Source organism: Otolemur garnettii, unplaced genomic scaffold (genome assembly GCF_000181295.1).
Source record: "Otolemur garnettii isolate 467f Iridium unplaced genomic scaffold, OtoGar3 scaffold00075, whole genome shotgun sequence".
NCBI classification, from domain to species: Eukaryota; Metazoa; Chordata; class Mammalia; order Primates; family Galagidae; genus Otolemur; species Otolemur garnettii.
The window spans coordinates 1035805-1051554 of record NW_003852470.1 but is presented as its reverse complement, the minus strand read 5'-3'; the positions used below and the strand labels follow the sequence as shown (position 1 = coordinate 1051554).

General features: G+C 58.0%; 1 protein-coding gene across 2 annotated transcripts in view; it reads left to right on the top strand.

The window, feature by feature from the left end:
* PWWP2B (PWWP domain containing 2B) overlaps positions 1 to 15120 on the top strand; it is a 19357-nt gene extending 4237 nt beyond the window's left edge. The window contains exons 2-3 of one of the 2 annotated variants that reach the window (XM_012807781.2): positions 847 to 2509; positions 14509 to 15120. In XM_012807781.2, coding sequence (XP_012663235.1) covers positions 953 to 2491 — 1539 coding nt within the window. In that variant the 5' untranslated portion in view covers positions 847 to 952 and the 3' untranslated portion in view covers positions 2492 to 2509; positions 14509 to 15120. Of the gene's footprint in view, positions 1 to 846; positions 2510 to 9790; positions 9825 to 14508 lie in introns of those variants that run through there. The other variant, XM_023515605.1, reaches the window with a different exon arrangement.
* The last annotated feature ends 630 nt before the right edge of the window (positions 15121 to 15750 follow it).

Here is a 15750-nt window from a genome sequence, read left to right as displayed (position 1 = left end):
GTTCAGCCTTAACTGTGGGTCTTTCAGAAAAGGGGGGGCCTTTGGCTGGGCAGCCCTGGGGTGTCAGCCCTACTGTTCAGCCTTAACTGTGGGTCCCCCTGGAAGGTGGGGGTTCATATCTCCTGCCCCTTTCACTGTGGATCATGTGGCCTGGGGTGCTGGCCCAAGCCAGTGGGGGGTGGGGAAGAGCTCTCACTCTTCTTCCTGTGCCTGGAGCTGTAGATCCTGAGGGCAGGGCCTGGGGGTGCTGGGCAAGTGTAGGGCTTCCAGGTCAGGATAGAGCTATGCATGCAGCACTCACTTCAGAGTACTCAAAACAGCTAGGACCAACTACAGGGCCCCAGGAGGCCTTGGCAGCCAGCCCCTGTACTCTCAGAGCAGCATGCTCCCCACCCACCCCCCCATCCAGACATCTGTCAGGCACCTGGGAGCCCCCAGTGACATCCTTGAAGGCTTACCTGATGCCTGCTCTGGGGTCTTCCCTATGTCCCCAGCCCCAAGGAGAGGAGAGAAAGGAATGGCTGAGCCCTGGGACCAAGGGCCTGGACTTGGGACCCCAGGGTCAGTGGTCACAGAGAGCCTGGACCCTGCCCAGGCCAGGTTAGTCTCAGGCTTCTTGGGAACACACCAGAGAGATAGCCTACTTCCCCCTGTGCCTCACAGGAGCAGAGAAGTGGCTGGCCCAAGTCTGTGTGCCACTTGACACCCTGATCAGCCTGGGTCCCTGCTGCCAGCGGTACGCAGGTGCTCACGTCTACTCACAGCCGGGAACGGGCCAGGCCTGCCAGATCAGGGTGGTGGCCAGCCTGGTCCTCACCTCTCACTGTGCTCTATCTCCCCTGCCAGGTCTGGCCTCTTTGCCCTGCCCCCATCGGCTCAGCTGCCCCAGAGTGACCACCCCTCCGCCAGCAGCTGCCTTGGCCCGGCCCCTGAGGACAAGTCCAGAGAGGTGATGCAGCTGGGGCCGGCCTCCCCACCTCCTCCCCAGGGGGACCAGCCCCCCGAGACTGCCACCGGCCCTGAGCCAGCCCCACCCCTCATGCCACCACTGTCTGCCAGCAGCCCAGCCCCATACCCACCATATTTTGAGGGCGCCCCCTTCCCTCATCCCCTCTGGCTGAGGAACACTTACGGGCAGTGGGTGCCCCAGCCGCCTCCCAGGACCATCAAGCGGGCCCGGCGGCGTCTGTCCCGGAACCGCGAGCCGGGCCGGCTCACCCTGAGCACCATCCGCCTGCGGCCGCGCCAGGTGCTGTGTGAAAGGTGTAAGCGCACCCTGAGCCCCCCGCAGGCCACGGGGCCTCCGCCCGCCCCCCGGGCCCGCAGGCGGCTGGGCAGCGGCCCCGACGGCGAGCGCCCAGAGCCCCCGGAGTCAGAGGAGGGTGACGCCGAGGCCTCTGCCTGTGGAAGGAAAAGCAAGAGGGAACGGCGCGAGGACAGGGCCCCATCGGCGGCGGAGCGCAGGGTCCTGGCGGAGCGCGTCCCGCGGAGCCCGGTCATCAGGATCTCCTACAGCACGCCCCAGGGCAAGGGCGAGGTGGTCCAGATCCCCTCCCGCGTGCACGGCTCCCTGGAGCCCTTCCGCCCCCCGCAGGCCCCACTTGAGGGTAGCCCAGAGCCCGAGGTGCTGCGCGAGGCGGAGCCCAGAGACAGGCTGCCTGGCGGCGGGCCCTCCACCTCAGTCCCCAAGCTGAGGCTGACACGGCCCACACCTCCCAGTTCGGACCTGCCCCCTCCCAAGATCCGCCTGAAGCCCCACCGCCTGGGGGACAGCGAGCACAAACCCGTGTACCGCGCCGAGCTGGTGCAGGAGCTGAACGGCTGCCGGAAGGGTCCTGTCCCAGGGCTAGCGGACTCATCCTCTGGGAGTTCTGGCGAGGAGGAGGACTTCGAGAGGTGTCCCCAAGGCCAACAGACGCAAGGCAGCTTGGCCTTCCTTGTGGACTGCCCTAAGGGGCGAGCGGGCTGCGCCAGTGAGTCCTTGTGCAGCAGTGACAGCCTGGACGAGTCCAAATCATCCAGCTCAGAGGTGACCTCGCCGGACTCGGGTGACCTCTCCCCCAGCAGTGGGGCATCTGTGCCTTCCTCCTCCAGAGAGGCTGGTCCCACGGTGCCACCCCTAACTGTGCGGCTGCACACGCAGAGCGTCTCCCAGTGCGTCACCGAGGACGGGAGGACCTTGGCCGTGGGGGACATCGTGTGGGGTAAGATTCGTGGTTTTCCCTGGTGGCCAGCACGTGTCCTTGACATCAGCCTTGGCCAGAAGGAGGATGGAGAGCCCTCATGGCAAGAAGCTAAAGTCTCGTGGTTTGGGTCTCCAACTACGTCATTCTTGTCTATTTCAAAACTGTCCCCTTTCTCTGAATTTTTCAAACTGAGGTTTAACCGTAAGAAGAAGGGCATGTATCGGAAAGCCATCACCGAGGCTGCGAATGCTGCACGACACGTGGCCCCGGAAATAAGGGAGCTCTTGACCCAGTTTGAGACGTAGCCTTGGTCCCCTGAGCAGGTGAGTGAGAGCCCGCAGGGGCTCCTTCCCCCAGAGTCCAGGCTCATCTGCCTCTGCCGGCCCTCTGAGATCTCTGGGGCTGCCCTCTGCAGCCACCAACCCACTGCTGCGGAAGGTGCTGTCCTGAAAATTGTTGTCTTCACTAGTGATGTCACCTGGGCGTGGCAATTTGGGGAAGATGGGTGTTAGAAGTAGGCCTGTCATCACCAGCCACTTGTCCCTTCCAAGCCTGAAACCTGTCTGTGTTTGCGCCACTTTTCAAAGGATGGCCATGAAAGGCTTCCTGCCCCTTAGTCTTTCAGAAAAGGGGGTGCAGTTGGCTGATCCTGGGGTGAGACCCAGTGGGCTTCATCTGCTGTAGCTCTTGTGAAGGAGCTAAACCTTTGCCCCCTCACAGGGGCTGGGGCCGGGCCTCTCCTCTGCCTGCACGTGGTCTGGGTGGGACAGGGTGAGGCAGGCTCCTGCCCCTGCACCTCCTGGTTGGTGTGGGCTCCCTGCCCTTGGTAGGTTGTCTGTAGAGGCCAACCCTCATGTGCCCTACCCCCAGGACTTTGTAGACTCTCCAGCCAGGCCTATCCAGCCAGGGGAGGTGAGCAGTATCCCCAGGTGCGGCTTCGGGGTCATCATCCTGTGAGGCTGGGGGTCACCCCACAGCATGTCTATGGTCACCAGGTGGGCTGCAGTGTCACCCTGTGGCTTTGGAGGTATCAACCTGCAGCAGGTCTGTGGGGTATCTGGAAGTATCAGAGAGGGCTGTGGCCTGCTGCGAGCTGTCTGGGCTGTCCTGACCTGGTCTGGTCCCCACCTCAGACGCCCGCTGCATCTGCTTGTTTCCCAGGAATCCAGGCACAAATCCTCTCTCTCCTTGAACCAGGCCCATTTCTGGTCAGTTCTGAGGCCTTTGTGTCAGGTGAGGCAGATGCCAAACAGGTGTGTTGGGGAGTGGGCCTCGGTGCCAGCTTTTGCTTGAGTTTTGGGGTGTGTGTCATACCAGGGCCCTTCAGTAGGGCAGGCAGTGAGCTCTGAGGGGTTGTAAAGTCAGGTGACTGGCAGCCTACTGGGCTGGCAGACCCTATTTCCGCTCCTCTGTGAGCTGCCCCTGCCCTTGGGCTGGCCTGGTAGCCCTTGCCTGGGTACCCAGAGCCCCCAAGGGGACAGATAGCAGGCCATCCCTCAAGCCATGGCTAGGGCTCAGCAGCTCTGGGGTCTGGGACAGTTTCAGGGACTGAGTGAGCAGTATACTGCATCTGCCCAAGGGGGCAGGTGGGCCCCAGGAGGCCCCCAGGCCTTGGCTGGCAAGGCCAGAGCTAGGAGAATGCAGCCTTGTAGGTTCAGGGCGGGCTTTGGGCTTTGTTTATCCGGAAGCAGAGGAAGAATCTCACCAGACAGGTTTGCCTGCCTGCCTGTGCCCAAGACAGGGCGGCCAGTGTGAGGAGCCAAGGGAAGAGGGGCTCCTGCCCTCCTGGTGGTCTTGTTGGTTCACCAAGTGGTGCTGGGGCCCAGTGTCGTGGCTCCAGGGGCCCCCCATTCTGTGTGAGGCTGCTGGTCTCCTGGGGACGAGTTTACCCTGAAACATCAGCAGTGTCCTCAGGCCTGCTCTGAATGGTGGGAATCTGCCCTCCCCCAGAGGGAAGGTATGCTTCCTGGGGCACAGGCTGCGTGATGTGCTAGGGGCCCAGTGACAGTGCCTGACTGAGGGTGCAGTGGCCAGCACCTGACACCTTTGGGGAAGAGGAGGCCACATGGGGTTCAGCTGGGGAGACCAGTGCAGGAAGGTCCGTGCTCTGGGTCTCTGCTGCCTGGTCTGCTCCAGCAGCCCTGCAGTCACCCGAGGACGGCTGTGGCAGTGCCCTCAGCTTAAGATAGGAGGTATCTGTGCTGGCCACTGCATACATCAGGGCCCTTTCCCAGTAAGCAGGGCATTCTCTGCTGCCTCCCAGGGATGTTGTGTTCAAGCCCTGACCTCACTGGGTGGCTTGGGGCTCTGCTGAGCAGTGGGCTTGGTGCAGACACCCCATAGTCCAAGGGCTCCAAGCTGGGCTGGGGCCCGGTGGTGGCCTGGGATATGTGTCCAATCGGGCTCCTCCGGTGGGTCCTACCCAGATGTTCAAGCCAGGCCGGCTTCCAGTTTCAGGGCTTTGTCCCAGCTGGTCACTTGCTGCTGGGGGCTCAGTTTCTTTGTTGTTGTGCATTGACAGTAGCACCCATTTGGCTACACCAAATGGGGGGGGGGGACTCTTGGTCAGCGCCAGAGAATTGCCAATGACCTATCTGCAGCTACCTTCAGAGCAACCAGCAGGACCCTAGGGGCAGGACTGGGTGAGGGTACTCTGTGTTGTCAGGGTATGGTGGGCTCAGACCTCGGGTCACTGTGTGTGGGAGCAGGGCTCATGGGCAGGGGTCACACTCTTGGCTAGATCCAGGGCAGTACCCCTGTCCATGGTACTACTAGGCTGGCTCACAGTGGCCAGGCTTCATCCTGCAGATGAGGGCAGAATTTGGGGGGGGGGGGGGCTGGGGCATAGGACCTCCAGGGTCCCCTGTCAGAGAGGGGAACGTGGCCTGGCCCTCAGCCCCCAGCCTTGCTTTCTATTCTACCCAGCCTTTCCCTTTGCCACTTGCCCACCCACCTAGGGCTGGACACTCAGCTAGATGTGGGCCAGGGTGAGGCAGAGTCACTTTAGTCCTCACCCTCCTGGCTGGGCCGGGCTATGACTCACAGTCCACACATCAGTGGGTCATCACACACGGGAGTGCGGAGGAGGAGAGTGGTCTTGAAGCTGAGCATCTGAGAAGGCTTCCTGGAGGCAGTGACAGGGTCCCCCAGCTCTGAATGGTGAGCTAGCAGGAGCTCATAGTGCAAGGGGTGGGTTGTAGACAGGAGGAAGGCAGGTGCCTACCAGGCCTAGCAGACAGATGCTAAGAGCCTGCTGGCTGAGGCACAGACCTTGGCCTTGTCCTGACAGCAGAGCTGCTGTGACCAGAAGGGTGAGATGGTCTTGTTTATCAGCTGAAAATAAAATAAAACTTTAAACAAAGCTGGTAGCTTAAAAAAAATAAATAACCCCCCAGCTGTGGGGACAGGGAGAGCCAGGGGCACTGCAGGAGGTGGGGGGCGGGAGGGGGGCTCCCGGGGGGGCTCCCAGGACTGAGGAGCACCTCTGGGCCCAGACAGCATCCAGGCTCAGGGCAGCTCCAGGTGGCTGCATCAGAGGACCCCCCAACCACGCCAAGGGATCTTGCTGCCCAGAGGCACATCAGACCTCATGGTGTGGCCTTGGCTGGGGATGATGCCTCAGAGACAGAGTATGACGAGGGGGACCCCACTGAGTGGCTTCTGAGGGTGGGAGGTTTGGAGCACAACCAATTCTGAGAGCATGCAGAATAAGAGGGCAGGAAGGTGGCACTGGTGGGCCAGCCCTGTGGGAGGGCTCGTGGGAGGCCCTGAGCTGGCACTTAGGGGATAGGGCCTTGCTCACCCTGTACCCAGTAGCAAAGCGAGAGCCAAGGGGGTGCTAGGTGGACAATCATCCGAGCAAGCCTAGAGGGGCCACAGCAGCAGGACACAGGTGTCCTGGGAACTGCAAGGGCCAGTGGGTCACCTGGTCACACAGCACTTTCCAGGCTGTCCTGGGAGTCTGGGCAGGGAGGGTGAAGGCCACCTGTTACTCTGGCCTCTGGGGTTTGGGAACTTCTCTGGCTCTCAAACTGCACGAGCTGGCAGGGTCCAACCTCTTGTGGACCAAGAGTCCTGGCCCTTCCCCACCTGCCCCCGGTGGGGCCTCCCAGCGCTTGTGCAATACAGGGCCCTCTCTATAGCTCGGAGATTGGTCTTTCTGTGTCACTGTGCTGTCTGTGTCCTTTGTGTGAGTTCCCCATGGGGAAACTGTGACAAGCTACCCCAACCTGGGGGCATAAAACAACAAACATGAGCATCACATCTCTGGAGGTCTAAAGTTGGGTCAAGGTGGAGGATCCGAGTGGAGGGTCCTTCCTGCCTGTCTGCTTCTCCAGCTCCAGGTCACCCTTGGCTGACAGCCACATCACTCCAGCTTCTGCCTCACTCACTCAGTGTCCTGTGGTGGCATCTGGGGACAATGAAGGAGGACCAATACATTGGCAAACACCTTGGCACAGGAGGGGGGCTTCCCAGACTCCAGGGTTAGACGCCTCCATGCTCATTCATTCCACATTCAGGACCATTCATGTGCCTCAGACATAGCTGGGACGTCTCTTCCCAGCCTCTTCTTTGACACAGGAAAGGCCAGGGCTGGCAGGGCCTGGCCGAAGACCTGTGGGCAGCTGGGTGGAGGGACCCATTATGCAGAAGTATCAATGGCCATGCTGGGGAGGCTGTGCCGTCCCAGGAGCACCACAGGCCACGGGTGACCTCTAGCTTCATAACACTGTTCCTCCCAAAAGCAAGGATGTTAATCAAGAAACTGGGGTCTCTCGGGGAGGGCATGTGTCACTTGATGGGGTTGGCAGGTGCAGTGCTTGGGGGGTCACTGTGGTAGAGAAGCATCTGTGTCCTGGCTCCAGGGCTCAGCTCTGTCATTTACATTTTCTCTTTAGAAGGTACCCTTGGGCCGCCTGCCTCAAACCAGCTCATCTTTCTCCTGACTCTAAATAAAACTCACTCCTGCTTCTGAGGTTGGGCTTCTCAGCTGACGCCTGCGTTGCTTTCAGGGAATTCAGGTCCTCTGTGAAGGTTGTAATTATTTTGTTCCAGAAGGAAACTAAGGCCTGTAATTCTGAGCCTACTGCTAGGGTTTGGGCCTCCTCCTTGCCCTCGCCCCCGGCTCCCTGCAGCCCCTCCCTGTGCTTACTCCAGGCAAGACTGGGGCCCGAGGTGGGTGCCTGTGAGTCGGCAGGCCAGGTGGGGTGGCATGTGGGAGGAGCCGGTGGCTCTTCCAGGGGCCCAGGGGCATGGCTGGGGCGGCTCCTGCAAGCTGTCTGTCTGTGCCTTTAGAGCTGCAGGGTGGCTGCTTCCCTGTGGAAATGCCTCCTATTGCAGGAAAGGGCTTTGCTGGCTCCTTCCCATCTTCTTGGCCTCACTGCTAGCAGTGCCAAAAACTTGTCCCTGAGCACATGGGCTTTAGTGCCCCTGGAGAGGGCACCTGCCCCGGGGCCAGAGGGTCTGAGAGTGGACACAGTAGGTCCTGCCCAGCAGAGGCCACTCGCTCCTAGTGTCCTAGGGTCTCACCTTTTCTCTATTAGTTCACCCAGTTCGCACCCTCATTTGTCCACACTGATAGTCACTGTGCTAGATCCTCACTGGGGATTACAAAGTGCTGACCATCAGCTGCATTTCTCACTGGAATTGTTCCAACAACAACAAAAACAAACCTTTCTTCACCAACTGCCAGTGGCTTTGCAGCAAGTCCGGCTACCCCTACCCTCTCACCTGCAGAGTCCCACAGACAATGGGCAGAAGCCTGTGGCGGTCCCAGCCCTTCTCTCCTGAGCGTGTGTGTCTCACTAAAACTTTAAACAAAGCTGGTAGCTTAAGAAAAATAAATGTGTGCAATTAGTTTCAAGCCACATAGAAGTTCTTTGATGCACAGACTGTCCCTCTTCAAGTCAGTTGGCTCTGGACAGCACCCACGTCCTGCCACAGCCACACTGCTCTTGGATGGTGGCCTCGCCTCCGCCACGTCAGCCCTGGCCACGCTGTGTGTTCTCTGCCCTAGGCCTGTGAAGCCTGGCTGCTCCAGAGGAGCCCTGCCTGGGTGCTGGGGACACTCTTGCTCCTCGGTTGCTGTTGTTTCTAAGCCTTTGTTTGCAGTCAACAAAGGAATTTGTTGGCTGGAAATTACTTTTTTTTCCCTTATGCCAAGAGTCTTACCTCTTAGTATTAGCCAATTATTAGTTTTATATGTGTAAAAATTAATGTATAGGTAACATCCTATGTTATTTTAAACAATATTTCTTACAATTCTGTTGCAATGAAGGGTAATGGTTTCAGCACCCACCAAGGAGTGGTGCCCGCTAGCGTCACACACGGGGGTTCTGTGAGGAGAGTCAGGGTCTCTTTCCTTGGGGTGCATGTCACATCCATGAGTTCAGTCTCTGAGACAGTTCCTCTCCCTGTGGTAAGTCATGACCTCAAAACACTGCTGGGCTCCTTCGTTTCATTTTGCTCACCCTTTTTAGAGATTCCTGGGGTTTTGTAAACCTCACTGTGTTTTATGACTCCATGGACATTTCCACAGCTCCAAGTCTGGCTCCCATTGTGGCTTCAGGTCAGCATTTTGGCCCTTCTGAGTTTCCCGCAAAAGCAGATATGTCCCTGCCCTCAGGCAAAGCAGTACGCACCTGCTGTCCCTGGCCCCAAAGATGGCTCCTCCTCCCTAGCTTGTGGCAGCTAGCCATGAGCTCTGGTCCTCCCAGGCTTTACTATGGCCAGCTGTCCTTAGGGGGCGGGGGGTTGAGCTAAGGCTTTCTTGGCTGTGGAGAGGGTGTGGTTGGGCTGAGAGGTACCAGTATCCTACAGGCCTCAGGGACAGGACTCTGCTGGTGTCCAGCTAGGGGGTCCAAGGGCTCCTGGGCAGGCCCCTGAGACTCCTTGCATCCTGGAGGTTTCCATGGCCAGGAACAGCAGCCAGGAGCAGTGGAGCTTGGCCCATGTGCAAGTGCAGAGCAAGGGCCTTGCCAGGGAGGCAGGATGGAAGCTTGAGTGGCAGCCAGGCCTGTGCAGGCATTCTGCATCACTGTTTCTTCTGCCAGGACGGGGAAGCTGCCTTGAAGGCCACTGCCGCTGAACCGGGTGGGAAGGCCCTGGCCAGGGGCTGCCCCTTCAGGCTGTGGGCACTGTTACAGTGAGAATGATGGCTGGTGGATTTTTAACAACATTTCCAAAGGTCAGGCTATTGTGGATGTAGAGAGATGTGGGCAGTTTTAATCACCTCCCAGAGCTGCAAAGCATGGTGCCTTCAGTTTGAGCCCCTGTCAAGTCCTAATGTTCTTAATTAGAAAGAGGGGCCATGACCTCCCTGCCAGCAGCCCCTGCTGTGGTCTCTACACCCGCCTAGACAGCCTTTTCCTGATCAGCCTCATGTACAGCCCCTGGCAACTCCCAGGGGCCTGCTGGGCATTCTGCCCTTGTGCACTGTTTGTCCAGCCTGGTCATGTGTCAGCCTGTGGGTTGGGGGTGGGCCCGACCAGGCTGTCACACCAAGTTCTCCCTCCTGAGAAATGGGTGACGATATTGGATGTGCTTGTTTGGCTGATCCCATCCAGCAGACATTTCTCACAAAGGGATGGTTCCTCTTGTCACAGGGGATCTGTTGGACCACAGGATGCTGTTCCCGGGACTGACAAAGTGATGCCTGTGCTTTCGAAGTACAGCCACGTGGCTTTGAGCAGGAGCCCACCATGCCCTGGCAGGTCTGAAGGAGGTGCTGGGCAGGGATGGTGTTGGCAGGGCCTTAGTGACCGCCTGGGATGCACGGGGTCATGAGGTGCATTCACCTTTACTGACTGCATGGACTGGCCGAGCCATGTTTTCACATGACCGTCTCAGTGGTAAACAGCTTAGCGCTCAATGAGCTTAGCAGTCCTCTGAGCCTCACCCACCTCCTGGGTCCTGAAGAATCAAGGCCCTCTAGTCCCCCCCAGGCTTGTTGCCATTGCTCAGTGTGCACGTGGACACACAGACACACACATGGGCACACATGTACTCACAGACCTGCACATGGACACACATGCAGATACGTGCACATAGACCCACACGCATGCAGACACACCTGCACGTGCACACACAGACACACATGCACATGGACAGACACACCTGCATGTGCATACACACGTGCACACACATAGACCCACATGCATGCAGACACACCTACACGTGCACACACAGACACACATGGACAGACACACATGCACACGGGCACACGTGGGCTTGCACACATGCACATGTAGAAATGCACACGTGCACATATACTCCCTTTCTCTTTGTAAGAAGAGGGCAATGTGGACAGGGAGGCACAGAAGGGAAGATTGCTGAGACATGTGCACCAGCCAAGGATTGCTATGGCTTGCAGCTCCTCCCAGCTTGGCTGCTGAGCTGTGGGTCAGTCTGGGTCCTGTCCTGGCGACCTTGCCTTTGAGAGGTCCTTGCACCAGGGGTGTCAAAGCAGAAATAGTGTGTGGAAGCCCTGGTCTGGCTATGGCTGGGAAAGAGAAAACCAATGGACCCTGGGGCCTGGCTTGGCAGGGTGGGCTGTCCTGAGGACCAAGGCCAAGCTGGGGAGGGTCCTGGCTGGCTACCCTGTGCATGGACAGAAATTCTATCTAGACAGTGTTTTGTCATGGTGAAAAGACAGCGGGTCTTATTCCTAGAATGTGGGGACATTTCCTAAGGGACCCTGAGTGGATGCCTCACCTGGGAAGGGAGGGGCTGTTGTCCAAGGTTAGGGCAGAAACCTCTGCCCAGGTATGTACGTGGTATGTCTGATCCAGGCCTCTGCCCTCCTCTGGCCAGGTTTGGATGCAGCTTGCCTGCACTTCCTGCTGGACCAAGGTCAGGGCTGGGGACAGGTGGCAGGCTGATGCAGGCAGTGCTGCTGGTCAGCATCCTTGAGAGAGGAGGCCTGGCCACAGGCAGACCTGCAGCCCTGATGCCCACTCTGTGGCCCAGGTTAGTGCTGTGGGTGGAGCCTGCTCAGCAGGGCCTTGGGGTCCTCCTGTGGTCCTCCTCTTGGGCCCAGGCCATACTCCAGGATCCTGGGGAAATAGGTTTCCCTAGGGACGGGCCCTTATCCTATCCCCACAGGTGCAAGGCCCAGACTGTTGGTCCCAACCTCACTTGCCCTGTGTTCCCTGGGTGCACCTGTCCTGCCCCACCCAACTCCCCTCACTCCGTCCTTACTTCTCTGGGGCCAGATGCCCCCAGAACTCCCCTCATTTTTCCCATGTAAGCTTTAGGACAAATTGCTTCTGTCCCCAGCCCACCCCCACCCTGCCTCTCCTCTGGACATGGGTCTTGGTGTCCATTACAGGCCACATAGACGTGGATCAGATGTCCATGAACCTTGAAAATACCCACAGAGAGAGAATGGCCCAATCCTCAGTCCCCAGGGCTGGTGGGCCCAGATGGTCACTTTGGGTAGGCAGTGTCTGGGGATGTGGTGAGGTCCAGGATGTGTTTTGTGCTGTCTACACCCAGCAGACAGTGTCCTGGGAAACCCTGCTGCCCTCACATGCACAGGCCACACATCCACCCAGCCCCAAGTTCCTGAGAAGGACCAGAGTGGGCACGGGGTACCCACTGCACCCATGGCACCCCCGAGGGTGTGCTGACTCGCCTTCCCAGCACCTGGAGGTCAGCCGCGGTGGCTCTTTGAAGCTGGCTGGAGCCTTGGCATGCTGTTTTGACAAGCAGGGCGCAGGCACCACTTCCCCTACTCCAGGTGTGGCCACTCGCCTGGTGGTGCAGAGGCTCCAGGACCTGAGTGTCCTGTGCTGAGCTCAGCTCAGGGCAACTCACTGCAGGGGGTGGGGGTGTCCTTGGTCTCCCTATCCCCTCAACCCCACGGTCTTCTCTGGGCCCCTGAGAGCCCCACAGGCACTGGCCTGAGCCCTGCCCCTACTGCCTGGTGGCCAGTCCAGCCTAGGGCTGGAAGGTCTGGTTTGGCCGGTATCCCCACCTGGGCATTCTGGCCTTCAACAAAGGATTCCTCAGGGTTTAACCCCCACTGGCCCAGCTTGTTCCCCTGGAGGGAGGCCACTGGGTGGTGCCCAGACATCTGACCATTCCCAACCCTCATCTGGGAGGCTGTGCTGGGGGGTGGGGGCTCTGAACCCTGTTGGGGGCCAGCATTGGGGGAGCTTAGGGCAGCAGCTGCTTGGGGTCAGTGTCAGGGGCCTATGTGAGGACCATCTGCCTCCTGGGCCTTGTAAGACCGGGCTGGACAGCCTTGGCTTGCATTTCACCACAGTGAGATGTTTCTGAGCGCTGTGTGGTCACGGCACTTTCATACATATCCCTGTTGTGTGTGTTCAGATTCTAAGAACCTACTAATGACAGAGGGTATGACGAAGCATCTATCTTCAAACTTCTATGTAATTCGTGATAGTTCAATTTGGAAATTATTTATGTCTTTTGGGCCTTTTTCCTGTGGAGATGAAGATTTTGCAATCTTATCACCCCTAGTCCCTGCCACACAGACACAGGAATGCAAGTTTTGGCTAAATCAAGATTCCATATTTAGATTAATGATCACAGCCTATCCATACAGACACTTGCCAATATACATATTTTTCAACTCTGTTCTCTGACAAGTTGATCTTTGCCCCCTTTCTTTTGTCTGCTTGGTTTTTATAGTCTTGTCACTTGTTTGTCCCCAGATTTGAAGGAAAGCTCTCAGTGCCTCCATGCTTCAGGCATTTATTGGAACTTTCCACTGCTGTCACAAACATCTGTGAGACAACACTGACCAGCTATTCCTCATGACTCAGCGCTCACTGGGCAGCAGCACTGGGAGCTGGGATGTCCTGAATGTGTCCCTCATCTGCCTGATGCCTTGCCCAGGACACACATGCATATACATGCTCACACATGTTTCATGTACTCAGACACAGATACACATGCACACACATCCTCACACACACATACACATGCTCACATATACACAAGCGCATATGCACACAAACACATACATGCTCACACATGTACACGTACGCACATGCTCACATATACATAGGCACATACGCATACATACACACATGCTCATGCATACACATGCACACACTTGTGCACACAGATGCTTGCATACAGGTGCTCACATGCTCACACACATGTTCACATACTCTTGCATACACACATACACATATGCTTACATACTCTTACGTGCAAACACACACACTCACTAACACATTTCACATACACATTCACACAAACACACACTCCCACACATACAAACTCACAAGCTACACACACATACAAACACACACGTATTCTCTCTCACACACACACATATGCTTGTGCACACACACGCAAACACTTACATAAACACTCTCACACATACACATGCATGCAGCCCACCCCAGCACCTCCCATCCTCACAGCCTGGCACCTCAGGTAGGAGCAGTTCCTCATGTGATGGTTGGGGCTTCTGAGACTGCAGACCTAGAAACCACACCTGCCAGCTGGGCCTGGGATGGCCTCACTGTGTGGCCTCTGATGGTCAGAGTGAGTCCTAGGGGAGTTGGGGGATTTTGGAATGTGCCCTGTGCTGTGTGGGCCCCTCTCGTGGAACTCCTCCCTGGAGCTGCCTGTGCCCAGCAGCCACTCTCTCCCGCCTCTGTCTGCCACACTGTGTCCCCTTCCTCCTTTGTGCCCCCACCCAGGTCCTGCCACAGCTCCAATACACTGAGGGGTAGAGAATTGGGGTTGTGAGTACTTTCCCTCAGTTTGTTAGATTCTGAGTTCTTTTCCTTAAAAGCTCAGCTGCTTTCTCCAGGGCATAGGGGTGGCCCTAAGCCTCGAGGCCAAGCTGACTGTACCCCCAGCCAGGGGTGCTTTCCAGGGTGGCTATCCAGAGGACTGTGTGGGTTGGGGGCAGGTGGGGGACATACGGGAAGCAGAGCTGAGCCTGGGCCCCACAACCTGGGAAAGCATTTCCTTTTCAGGGTCTCCCCTCCTGGCCCAGGTACCTGGTGAGTAGGAGTTGGCTCCTCCCAGGCCCAGGTGCTGGGAGACGTCTCTCTGGGAGTGTCTGCACTGTGAGGGCCCCAGTCACTCATGGAGGCCATGAGCTCCCATGTATGGGCTGGAAAGCTCCAGGGCAGCAGCTTCTGCCCTCACTCTGCCCACCCCGAGCTGTCGAGGAGCCCTCACTTCCCCGCATGACTGGCTGGGGCATCAGAAAGTCTGACATGGGAGAGCGGGCTCTGGGGTCCCTGGCGCCCCAGCCCTGTGCTCTCACTCCAAGGGGCCTGTCCCCTATCACTTGACCCTGAGGTAACTGCTGCCTCTTTGTGCTTCCCCCAAGGTCTCCAATGATGAGGGCATGGCTGTCCTGGAGTTTCTGACGTCCATCCGAAGGAACCCATGCCTTCTGCCTAGCTGAGTACAGAAACCCACTGGACACGGTCAGCTGGCGTGAGACCACCAGAGAGGAGCAGGTGCTAGGGAGGACCCCAGAGCACACCACAGCCTCTTGGCGGAATGTGTTTATTCCAGTGACATAGGCTCTAGCTTTGGGAAGTGGCCAAACTCAGTGGCATGCTTGCTGTGCTGCCTCATTGCTGGGGCACAGGCGGCCCCAGGCTGGGTAGCCATGGGAGGAACAGGGCCCGCTGCCTGGCCTCCTCCGGCTGCTGGTGCAGTGGCCGTGCCCAGCCCTGGAGAGTCATCGCCTGGGGCCCCCACAAGCTTCACAAAAACCAAATTACGTGTTAGGGTTCTCTTCCCCAGCCCAGGCTCGGGGTCCCTGTGCACTTGAGAGTGCCTGCCCACCATTCCCCTCCACACTCACCCCGGGTGCCCAGCACTGGCCTGCAGGGCCACCTTGTCCCCAAGATGCTGCTACAAATGACCAGGCATGTGTAGAGGGTGTGGGGCTGTGGTCTGAAAATAGGCTTGAACATTAAAGGGAAAACAAACTCGCTCTGTTGTGTGTATTCCTTTTGCCCTTTTTTGGTCACTTTAAAGACGAAAAAGAAAAGAACATCAGTTTTCTTTCTTAGTTTATATGTAAAGCAGAATAAAAGTCTCTGCTGGTGTCACTGCCCTGCCACGGGCTCACACTTGTATGTCTGTCCCTCGAGCAGACGGCCCGGGGATGGCCCCACAGTTGCACACATTAAGGCCGCGGCCCTGCCAATTGCATCCCCGCCCAGGTGCTGACCTGCTGGACACTGGCCAGCTCCCCTGGGCAGTGGATCTGAGTCTGCCCAGTCTTGCAGCCTCTCAGGGTTTTCTGGTTGACGCTGAGTTTCCTGGGGAGACGCAGCTGCTCTGCCCGGGGTCACGTGCCTTGTTCCTTCTCGTGGTGTCTCTCACCACCTGGTTTCCTGGTCTGCTCATGTGGAGCCAAGGGCAGCCCAGAGGCGGCAGCTTCACTAGAACATTCTGTATTCTCAGGGCATCACTGCCCTCAGCGAGGACTGTGTGTGTACACATGCAGGGGCCACGGATAGATGAGGGGACCTAGCCCTCCGGGTGGGATTTCCTGCCTGGGCAGACCTCCCAACCCTGAGCCCCATTAAGGCCCTGAGCCCTTCCAGGATGC